Raw genomic sequence first — 12688 nt, 5'->3', positions numbered from 1 at the left:
ATTAAAATGCACCTCAAGTTTGAACATAATTTTTAAATCATTTTATTTAATTTTTATATTTCTTAACCTCGATTATTTTGATAGGCATTTTATAGATGAATTTCTGACAATGTGAAAATTTTATGATAGAACGACAATTCTAAAAGATGTTTTAATTAGAATCTCCCACATTAAATAAACCATAAATTAAAATGAAGGAGATTATTATTGATTATTTTATCAAAGATTTTTGGGTTAAAACCCTTTCATTTCCATTAACCAAAGCGCTGTGTTGGGAAATTCGGAGAGAATTATGAGGAGTTGGAGGAAAAATTATGAATATGTGAGAAAGTTCCTAGGATGATTTATCTGTATAGAATTGTTTTTAGTCGGTTTGTTTCTAAAATAATTTTTGTAATTTTAAATATTCTCATGAATGTCATACAAATAATACTTACATTGAAAGACAAGTTCAATTAATGGCATAATATATAAATAAGACTTTTAACTTGATATTAAATTATAATTATCATCTTTAACTTTATAAGTACACAATTAGATCCTTTAACTATACAAAAACTGAAAAAAAAAATACTTCAATTCTATCTGGCAAAATACGTGTATACATTCAAAACCACGCGTGTCAAAATTAGAATTGAAGTATTTTTTTGTTCAATTTTTGTATAGCTAAAGAGCTTATTTGTTCACTGACAAAGTTAAAGATTATAGTTATAATATGTTTTTTTTATTAGGTGGCATTTGAGTGGATCTACGTGGGAGCGATTGAATTTCACGCATGTAAGTAACAGAATTGGAGTGTTTTTTTGTTCAGTTTTTATATAGTTAAAGGGCCTACTTGTACACTGATAAAGTTAAAAATCATAATTATAATTTGATGTCAAGTTAAAATCCCGTTTATGAATTATGCTTTAATTAAACTACGAACGAATACACGCTAGTTGGATATAATAAGATAGAATATTTTAAAATTCATTTATTCAGGTATAAAAGTGTTTTAAACACAAAATAATATAATTTAAAAAATAAAATACAATAATCTGCGTCAAGTGTTTCGAAACACTTTCATCTTTTCCCTTTTGTTACCTTATTACAAAAATAAAATTAAAAATAGTGTGACAGATGGAGTTACTTTAAACAAAACTTTTGTCCTCCTTGTAAGGCTGAGCTTTCGTCAATTAAAGCTAAGCACTTCCCACACCACACTAAACCCCCCCTTTTCCACTCCCTCTCTCTCTCTCTCTCTCCCTCTTCTTGGGGCTACTGTGTTAGTAGTCCACTCAAAACTTGCTCACCAATTTGTAATGTGTAAAAAGTAGTGTAACTTAGCAAGATTTGGTGTGGAGAATGGCCTATATGTGTACTGACAGTGGAAATCTAATGGCAATTGCTCAACAAGTCATTAAGCAAAAACAGCAGCAAGAGCAGCTTCAACAGCAAGAACAGCAGCAACATCAGCAGCAATTCTTGGGTGTTAATCCTCTGTGTATGAACCCATGGACTACCTCTCATCAGAGCTTGACTAATAGCCCCACCACTTTAGGGTATGGACTTACCGGGTCAGGTTTTGCTGACCCATTTCAGGTTGCCGGTGGACCGGATGGTGGTGAACCGGGATTTCAGTTCCCGAACTTGGAACACCATTCGACCGGGTTTAGGTTTGCTGATTTCGGCGGTGGACCGGGTGGTGAGTTTGACTCGGATGAGTGGATGGAGAGTTTGATGGGCGGTGGAGATTCTGCTGGAAGTTCCAATCTTCAATCTGGTTGCGACGCGTGGCAGACGAGTTCCGAATTCACTACCCTCTACGGAGATCCCTTCTCCAGTTGTCCCAATCGACTCAGTACTGGCTCTTCTCCTCCTCCGCCTCCCCCTCCGCCTCCTTCCGATCTCATTTTTTCCGAAACCCAGAAAAATCTAAGCTCACTACAACCACAAACATCTCAGTGGGTCCCACCATCTTCTTCTCCTCTTCCAGTGGTTCAACTTCCCTGTAAAGAATCCAAAGTGGTATCAGTGAAGAATCCAGTTGATGTGCCCTGTAGTTCCCCTGAAAGTTTCACGTCAAACCCATTGTTGAAATCCTTGGTGGAATGTGCGAGACTCGCTGATTCAGAGCCTGAAAATGCAGCAAAATCTTTGATTCGACTAAAGGAATCAGTTTCCCAACAAGGAGATCCAACAGAGCGAGTTGGGTTCTATTTCTTGGAAGCTCTTTACAATAGGCTGTCGGAGTTTCAAGAACAGAAAACCCCGACAATCTTTTGTACTACTCCTGAGGAGCTTACTTTGTCTTACAAAGCGTATAACGATGCATGTCCGTACTCAAAGTTTGCTCATTTAACGGCTAATCAGGCTATTCTTGAAGCGACTGAAAAAGCAACGAGGATTCACATAGTAGATTTTGGAATTGTTCATGGTATTCAATGGGCTGCTTTTTTACAAGCTTTAGCTACTAGATCAGCTGGGAAACCAGTAAGTGTTAGAATCTCGGGCATTCCATCAGTGGTACTGGGTAACTCTCCGGCAGCTGCACTTTTAGCTACAGGGAATCGTCTTCGTGATTTCGCTAAGCTTCTGGATCTCAACTTTGAATTCGAGCCGATATTGACACCAGTTCAGGAGCTAGACGGGTCTAGTTTTCGAATTGACCCGGATGAAATCTTGGCAGTGAACTTCATGTTGCAGCTGTACAATTTACTGGATGAGTCAAATGTTGGTGTAAAAACTGCACTCAATCTTGCCAAGTCATTGAATCCGAGCATAGTGACGTTAGGCGAGTACGAGGTGAATTTGAACAACGTTGGATTCTTGCAGCGGTTTAAGAATGCACTAAAATACTACTCAACAATTTTCGAGTCACTGGATCCGAACTTAACCCGAGACTCCCCGGAGAGAGTACAAGTGGAAAGACTGATACTTGGACGGAAAATTGCCGGAGCAGTGGGGGAAGACGATGGCGGAACAAGAAGAGAATGTATGGAAGATAAAGAACATTGGAGAGAATTAATGGAAGGGGCTGGTTTTAAGGCTGTTACACTTAGCCATTATGCAATGAGTCAAGCAAAAATACTTCTTTGGAACTATAATTACAGTTCGTCATTTGGATTAATTGATTCTGCACCTGGGTTTCTCTCCTTGGCTTGGAAAGATAAGCCCCTTTTGACTGTTTCTTCATGGCACTAATTAATTCTACATCAGTTATGTGGTCTGGTTCTGTTTAGGTACTTAATTGTAAGTGCTTAATTTCAGCTTTATTGTTCTTTGTAGATTAATTAAAGAGTAGTTAGTATAGAAAGATGATATTTTTGAGCTCCCTGGGATCTGGAACAGCAAGTTAACTTTTGTAGCTTGAATTTCAAGATGAAGCCTTCTCTCTGTTTATATGAATAGTGTACTCTCTTTAGTGTCTTTTCTCTTCCTGTCATCTTTTTAGTTTGTAGGTTTTGTTTTTGCTTCTTTCTTTTTTGGGGTCATTAGGAGGTAATCAACTGTAATTGTGCATATATTTTGTGAATTATCGATGTATAATTAATTAGTTGATTGATTTTAATCCGAGGTTCCAACTAGACAATTCAAGTGAATTAGAATGAAATTCGTCTATTATTCTGATGGGTAATAGTCCAGTCCATATTAGTATTAACATTTTGTTTCTTGCACGATTAGTAAAAGCTTGATGAAGTAAACGACTAAATGATTACATGAAGTTTTACTCCCAAGGAAGGAGGTCCTTTTCTGCTGCTATGATGTTCATTACTCGAGCCGAGGGTCTTCCGTAAACAAAGTCTTTCTATCTCCTCGAGGTGGGTTGTAAGTTTGCGTGCAATCTACCCTCTCCAAAGTCCGCTTTTGAGACTACAATGAGTTTGTTGTCGTGGAGGAAGGTCTTTTTCTCTCAGGTTCTGTAATGGAAGTTCTATAGACAATGACTTAAAGCCAAAACCTGTGGGCTAGAGAAATAAAAACAGCTTTTTTCTTGAGCTCCTGCTGCTGTTTTGTTACTGAGTCATTCAGGAAGCCTTACATCCTTAGTAAAGTCATTCCTTTTTAGCATAGTTTTTGTAGTAGTGTAGTAGAAATAGTACCATACTTAATTTATGGCAATTCATTAATGGCAGTCCTTTTCACTCTGAAATGAATTCAGAATAGTTCCCTTATTACTCTTTATCTTTCTTTCACCTCCACCTAATTCAGTTCCTGTCATGATGTGGGGAAGCAGAAGCAGCAGTTGATGATGAAGAAGAGCCGTGCTATTTTGCAAAACTAGAGTTGGTAGGGGGCCTAATTGCTTATTTGACTGTTGAAGCACAACAAATTCAGTCTCATATTGTTTGCTCTAATTTTGGTCCATCCATATTGCGCATTGATCACACTACTGGCTCACTGAATTGCCGAGGAAGTCGTAGTACAAGTTGCAATAATGGGCCATGAATTTGTTGGGGGTAGAAAATTGAAATACCAAATGAAAGGCATATATATAGCTACCAAGAGTCGATGGATGTCTCACTTGGATAAAGTAATAGTCTAAGCACCCTAAAGTGTGGTTTAGTAGATCAATGAAATTAGAGAAAATGATTCGAAATCAAATTCAAACAACATATTTAATGTATTTTCGCAGGTGGAGTATAGGGAGGGTAGTGTGTACGCGATCTTTACCCCCGACAAGTTAAGGTCTGAATTTCAGGAGTTATTTGATGTATTTATTATAGGAGGTGGTTAATGCATAGTAGAACAATTGGCATGTGGATGCAAAGCAAACCGACTCTAAACTAGCAGAACTGTCCGGTGCATTAGAATGTACTTACTTTGCATAAGGTTCACTTTTATCCTATATTTCGGTAATACAGCAAATTGTGTCTTCACTAGATAATAACGGTAAATATGTCAAAAGTTATTTTTCATGTATGATCAAGAGGCACTCCTGCTATGATATTTGCTTTAGGTGATCTAAGCACAGTGAGTGACTCGAGACTGGAATGGGAAAGAGAGAAAATTGGGCTGTTAAAAAATAAGTGGGCTGGTGAACAAATCCAAGACACCTAATAACGACCCAGAGCTTGTTAATTAAGGTTAGATTATGGGATTCGCCGCACTTTACTGGCAATAAGACCCAGAGATTAAATAGATTAGATTATAAGGTACACTGCATTTCCACTAGAAAAGTTAAAAAATGAGGATGCATGATGATGGTGCACCGAACTTCGAGAAACGTGCCCACCTTTAGATTGAAACTAAATCTGTTCTCTTCTGAAATTTTATTAATTTTCTGGGCAGCAGCTCTTACTTCGAGAACTGTTGAGTGTGGTACTCCCAAAATTAAAAACAAAGTCAAGTCTTGAAATGACTTGTGGCTGCACTTTTTTCACTTAGAGAAAACACATTTGGCAGCCTCGATTAGCAGGCAAGTCTTCTCGACTAAACATCTTCCTCTTCAATATTACTCTGTACTAGTTAAGTGGGCGTATTTTGCACGTGTGTTATATTAATTAATATTAATAAAATTATAATATTGAAATTAATATAGTACAAATTATACTTTATAAACGTAATATCAAATTACTTTTATATAAATCAATATCATAGTTTTTAACTATATGAGTATTTTAATATCGTGTACATAAATGAACATTTTTTTATCGATTAACTTAAAAATCTAATCGTTAAGGATTCACATTGACAAAAAATATTTTATTGATTTGATTATCGATTTAGCACAATTTAAAAGTCCAAAACATTTTTAAAATTTTTTTTATCTAAATATAATAAATTTTTATTTTTATTTCATAAATTATCTATCAATACTAAAGTAATATGGATTCCAATATAAACTCACAAATTCAGTAGTTATACAATCAACAAAGAAGTGTAACTTTATATCAGGTGAACCTTAATCTAAAGTACAAGCTTGCTTAAATGCAGTTTGGACGTAGAATGCTCGAGCAGTAGCAGAGCCAGGAATATGGTGAAAAGTGTGCAAATTTTATTCTCAACTAAGTTAAGAGTGTGCAAAATTAAATATACACTCATTATAATTAACATTTAACCTCTATTCACTATATAATTTTTCAGCGAAGGGTGTGCATCTGACCACCCCTTCGCCAAAGATAGCTCCGCCCATGTGCTCCAGACACTAAAGCAGGTGGCTTGCTGTAGACATTATCTAAAGATAAGTGAATAGAATCGGTTTAATGGCACGAAAAAGGTTCAAATCGAAAGAGAGTCGATCTTTACTTGTATCCCATACAAGCTCCTACAGGGAACAAAGAGCATTTGCACGGAGGTCGAGCATTCTTCCGATGCTCGAAGAAGATATCAATGTCAGCTAATTCAATAACCTTATTTGACTATCACATAATTGCTTTTTATTTTTTATTTTTTGAGAAAGACCATCATAATATCTCATTTATATTAAAAAGTACATTACTTACCAAAAATATATGTTTGCTTTTCGTAAACAATGAATATGAAAGATTTAGTACATAGAAGCTCTAAATATTAGTGTCATAATTAAATATTTATTTTTAAATACTTGAAATGCGTTATACACGTACATCTTGAGTCAATCAATAAAAAAATATATAAAAAAGATTATTAAAAATATCAATTAACTTTAAAATAAATAAATTCATCAAAAAACTTTAACTTTGACTTATATACAAAGAAAAACAAAACAAAAAAAAAAACAGATAGTAAAAAGGAGGTATATCCCAATTTTGAATGAAAAAACATGCTATACTTGCAACACATCATTTATTAGAAAAAGTTATTTTAATTGACAATAGAAACTAAAATTACCTCTGAAAAAAGTGTTTGATTATATCTTGTATATGTGGTAACAATTGGAGTCTGTATCAAAAAAAAAAACATTGAAGTATTAATAAACATAATGATGATACGCTAAATCTCATATAAGCAAAAATTTAAAAGGAACTTCAGATAACAAAGAAGGCTAGAAAAACTTAAAAAATTCAAGAAGAAAAAATTAATTAATCATCAATCAAAATCAAAATAAAACTAAGAATGAGAAGAAAATATAGAAGTAGAAGATATTTTTCTAGTAAAATTTGATCAAATAATTACTTAAATAGAATTGTAGATATTTTTTTTTATATAAGGTAAAATTCTATTTGATTTAGAAGTGTTAAATATTATGAATTTTTATGTTTATAAAATATTTTTTTTCTTATGTTTTTTAAAAAAGTATATTTTGGTTCCTAAAAGTTTTCCATTAATAATTTTGTACCTTTTCTTTTCTTCCATTTTTTAAACTATAACTTTTGGTTCTTCTTACCACAAAAAAAAAAAAATTTGGTTCTTAATTTTCTTTTTTTTCTTTTCTTGGATAGTTTTTTTCCCTAAAAAATTGTGTAGGACTCTTAATTAACAATTTGTCATATTATATTTAATTCCTTTTAGTTATGTGATTTTTTATTTTTTTTGTATTCTAAATTTTTGAATGATAATTATTTTTTTAAAAAAAGTGAAAAGACGATTTTGTCTATTGTGGAGTGTTTTAATAAATGACAAAAAGTTCAAATAACTTTTATAAGGGTCTTCACAATTTTAATATATTATAGATAAATGAATTTGAAATCTCCAAATACAGAGGTAAATCCAGCAAAATTTAGTTAGCTTTTACTTCAAATTCTGTATATATTTAGAATCTATTAATTATACTTATATAAAAGAAATTGTTATTTTAGTTATAGGGGTTAAGGTCTATTAATTACTTTCCCTATCTATCTTTCTTTCTTTAAATTGAAGGGGTCCGTTGAGTAGGGTTGGGTAAGCCAGGACTCTGATACAACGGTCGACTGGTCCAACGTTGTCAAAGACACCTGTATTTTTTCCCTCTTAACTTTTTTGTTTTGGTAGGGTAATCATAGAGTTCAACCCAAAAGTAAAGAGGGGAACAGTATTTCCTCAAAAACCTATTTAGTAATTGGTGGCCCAAGTTCTATGAAGTTCCAATGATGCTATTTAAGATTATTGTATGCTTAATTAACACATATACGTCTATTACACATATGCTATTTAGAGTTCGAAAGAGAAGCAAAAAAGAATTCTCATACTCTAAAACTTGCACGTACAAATCCTATCTCATCGAATCAGTGTGTGCCTTGGTGTTTGTATGTAGATTCGAGAAATATTTTGGAACGATTTATTCTCTCAATGAACTTAATTAATTCACACAACATAAATATAACAAGCTCAAGTTAATAAGTTTTGACAATGGAAGATGAAATAAGAAAATTATTTAGCCAGGTGACAGGGAAATTATTAAAAATGGTCTCCAAATTTGTTTTACTTATGTTCTTTTATCTGCAAGACATTTTTACACCTTTACCTTCTAACACCTCTTAGGACACAGCTTACTATTTTTCTCTAAAAGGCCAAAATAATAATATTCCTAATACCAAAGAACGAGGAAATGAGATCTATCGAGAGCAAATCGTGCTTTTGGATCAATGAATTGTTTGTAACGGTTGGAAGTACTATGTTGAACTTCTCTTGTATAGTTTAAATTTGAATGTGGAATAATAATTAGAAGACCATTAGTACCAATTCATGACACTAATTAGTTAATTGTAGAGTCAATACATAAAAAAATATCCTGAACTTGACATCAAATTATAACTTTGACCTTAAACTTTGATAGTTCACAAATAGAACCTTTAACTATTCAAAACCTGAACAAATATGACTCCGATTTTGCAACCTCATGCGTGAGTCTCATTCGCGCCTACGTGGAAAGGTAATCCAATCACACGGTGCCACATCGTTAAAAGGGCTGACTTGGAGAGAGATCATATTTGTGCAGTTTTGAATAGTTAAAGGTTATATTTGTGCATTATTAAAATTTTATTTTTTGTGTTAAAACGACGTCGTTTTCTTCTTCTTATTATTATCGTTATTGTTATTGTTATTATTATTATTGTTATTATTATTATTATTATTATTGTTGTTGTTGTTATTATTATTATTGTTATTGTTATTATTATAGTAGCAGCACCTAACTTTTTTTTAATTTTAAAAAATTATTATTATTATTATTTTATTTATTTATTTTTATAGCAGCAATACCTAGCTTTTTTTAAAGGGATCGAACCTGCACAATAGGCTGAAGGAAGCGCCCAAGAAGAGCAAATAACACCACTGAGCTATCTAAGTACCTTGTTTCATGTGGTTTAACGTTAATATACGTACATAAATTTACATTTTTTATCTTATATATATATAAAGTAATTTTTTTACCGAGGGGGTTCGGGTGAACCCCATGGCAACCACGTAGGTCCACCCCTCGTTAATTTAATAACGTTTTAATAACGTTAATTTAATAACATTTTAATTACGTTAATTTGATAACGTTAATTTAATATACTACTACTACTACTATCCTTAATAACATTTATTTAACAACGTTTTATTAAAACTATAATTTATTTATTATTAGTATAGTTTCATCTTTTATTTAATATTTAAATAAATAATATTTAGATATATTAGATAACTTAAATTCGTCCCCTGCTTTATAATATATATACATACCCGCTCGATTTTTTCATATGAGGCTAACTCGCCTAATTAATAAATCTTCAATATTGCTCTTTTTCCACAATGACAAAAGAAATTAGATGCCATTTTCATCTTTGAGCCGAAAATAATGAAAAAATAATAGTGAAGAGTCATTTAAAGGTCATATTTGTGCAATTTTGAATAGTTAAATGTCATATTTGTGCACTGTCAAAGTTTAAGATCATATTTATATATTATACCGTTAGATTTTAAGTTGGACGCACCCAGTTTTGTGTGTTGAACACACGTTTTGCCACGTAGGATTGGAGGTCATATTTGTACAGTTTTGAATAGTTAAAGGTCATATTTATGCACTGTCAAAGTTTAAGGTCAAATTTATAATTTGATGTCAAGTTTAGGATCATTTTTACGTATTAACTCTTAATTAATTGTAACACCACATGATTGACATGCAATATGCTGAAAATGAATTTCATCATAATGGCTACTTTGATGCAAAGGACTTCATTGGGCCAAGGGATGTTGCTCTGGTTCTTCAACTGTTAAACGGCCCAATTCGTTACTCCCATTTGATGGACCAATTCCGAGTAAACCATATATATTGCTTTTGTGAAACATGTTTTTTGTTTTCCATCCGGTGTTCGGTATCCACATTGAAGCTCGACTAATTCAGATTCGCGCTGGGTAGGGCCCCATTCGAGGGTAGTAAACATTTTGGTTATAGTCGTATTTCTCCTGAAATATTTCATAACTAGTTTCTGAACTTAATAATTTTGTCCTATTGAAATTGAAAATAACGAACCAAATTTTGAAACAAACACTTACTTAAAATTCTTTTTTTTTTTTGTCAAAAATTATTTATTGATGACATGCCATCTAGCTTGGACCTATTGATGTAGTATTCCAAAATAATTACAATTCTAAACATTTTGATCAACTAATTAACAAAATATGTATAAAACATATAAGTTATACATACTATATACTAAATATACATATAAGATATGTACCTATATACCATATAGTTACTGATAACATGTATATTGTGTGTATTTTGGTGCTGCTTTTGGTAAACTAAAGAATGACCACACTGTACATATATATTTGTAACTTTTCTCTTTGTTAGTATTATTGTTAAGGGAAAGACATCGTTTCCATCTCAAACTATACTCGAAAAGTCTAAGCCACATGTAAACTATACTAGTGACCTATTACAGACCTTAACTATAAAAAAATGATACTTTTTACACCTTGTCAGGCATTACACCACTTGCATGTGATATGGTGTTTTACATGCGCTGCCACATCAGCACCACGTCAGCATCATCCGAAAAAATAATAAATTTATTATTTTCATAAAAAAAAAATTTTTTTTTAAATTTAATTTTTTTCTTCTTCTTCACTGCCCAAATCCTCCATGAGGTTAATTATTTTTTCTTCAATGTCCAAATTCTTCAATGCCCAGTGGTACAAGACATTCTCTGCAACCAAAGCAGATTTCAAATTAGTGAAGTGACTATCATCTAGAAATTCTTCCAAACCAAGGAACTTCAAGCGCAACTTTTAACAATGTTCTTCATCACCTACAATTTTTTTTTTTATACTTTTGTTCTCTTTAGCAAACATCAAAATCTCATTATTGTTGTCATATTTGAATTGGAAGATGAATGAATTAGAAGGTGAAATTCAAAGAGAGAAGCAAAAAGTTGAAAATCAAAATGCAACTAGTGGGATTAAGAAGACATTGAAAATCAAAATTCTCCCAATGGCATAATTTATTATTCAATAGATAATTTTAGAAATCAATTGTACAAACTTCAGTGGGATTAAGATGGCATTTTCGTCAAGTGTTTGATGAAGTGTGATAAATTTTTTTGAAATTTTCTCATTTAGATAGAAAATTCAATTTGATTTTGTTCATGATGAAATTGATATTGATTCGATGAAGGTGGAGGATGGGGTGTGAAGAAATTTCTTATTTGGGGTTGGGGGTGATGAAGAAGATTCATTGGTTGGGGTGGGGTTGGATTTTTGGGGTGGGGGTGATGAAGGAGAAGATGTTTCGATGAAGGTGGAGGATGGGGTGTAAAGAAATTGTTTATTTGGAGGTGGGGGTGATGAAGAAGATTTGTTGGTTGGGGTGGAGTTTGATTTTTGGGGTGGGGGTGATGAAGAAGATGATGTTTGGGAGTGGGGGTGTGATGAAGAAGAAGATGTTTGGGGATGGGGGAGGGAAGTTTTTGATTTTTTATTATTTTTTTCGTTATTTTTTTTTTTATGTAGACGTGCTATTTTTTATTTAATTAATTATATTTTTTTCACGTCAGATTTAAAAGGTAAAAAATATCACTTTTTTATAATTTAGGTGTGTAGAAAGTCACTAGTATAGTTTAGGTGTGTCTTCGACTTTTCAGATATAGTTTAGGGTGAAAACGATACTTTTTCCCTATTGTTAATACGGTAGTAGTTTTTAGTGTTGATAGTACAGAATCAACCTCTCTAACTTATTAAGATGTTATATTTAGACAATCAAAATAAGCTATCCTTCAATGAAACACTTCAACTATACTAATAAATTATTTTAATTACACACTTTCTTTTGGGTATGCACCCATTCTTTTATTAAAGAACTAAGTTTAATCATATAAAATATATCATATTCTTTAATTACATATATTTATTTTGATAAGTTATAAAACTTCAAATATTTTCTTCTTAAGATTGATGTGTTAATGGACCGAGAAAGACATATTTTATACAGTTAAATTCCCTACCTAACAAATAAATAAAAAGAGGCACAACTCTTTTAGAAAAAAAAAATTTGAATGGAAAATGTAGAAACACTATTAGAATTTTATATGTTTAACCGAAATATGTTGTGGATCCTAATGGGCAAATCCATCAGTAGCTCCTTCCGAAAATTCATTTAAATCCCTTAATTAAGGTCTGTATTTATTAAACTTCTAAACCTCCAGAACTTTGAATCAATTAGGCATTTTTTGCCTACATAACACATCACGTGTAATGCACTCGCAGGAGGCACGGGAGAAATATTTTTTTTACTAAAATACGAATAGAAATATGCCAAGTGACAATGAAGGCCCCAAAAAATATTAATTAAAAAGTTTGTATTTAAATTATTTTATTCATATAA

General features: G+C 32.3%; 1 protein-coding gene across 1 annotated transcript; it reads left to right on the top strand.

Moving 5' to 3' along the window:
* The first annotated feature begins 1024 nt into the window (after positions 1 to 1024).
* On the top strand, positions 1025 to 3406 carry LOC107859956 (SCARECROW-LIKE protein 7). Its single transcript, XM_016705126.2, has one exon. The coding sequence runs from the start codon at positions 1345 to 1347 to the stop codon at positions 3181 to 3183; it is 1839 nt and encodes a 612-aa protein (XP_016560612.1). The 5' UTR covers positions 1025 to 1344; the 3' UTR covers positions 3184 to 3406.
* Positions 3407 to 12688: the final 9282 nt, after the last annotated feature.

The sequence above is a fragment of the Capsicum annuum genome, chromosome 2, assembly GCF_002878395.1.
Source record: "Capsicum annuum cultivar UCD-10X-F1 chromosome 2, UCD10Xv1.1, whole genome shotgun sequence".
Lineage (NCBI taxonomy): Eukaryota > Viridiplantae > Streptophyta > Magnoliopsida > Solanales > Solanaceae > Capsicum > Capsicum annuum.
This window is presented reverse-complemented; position numbering and strand designations above follow the sequence as displayed.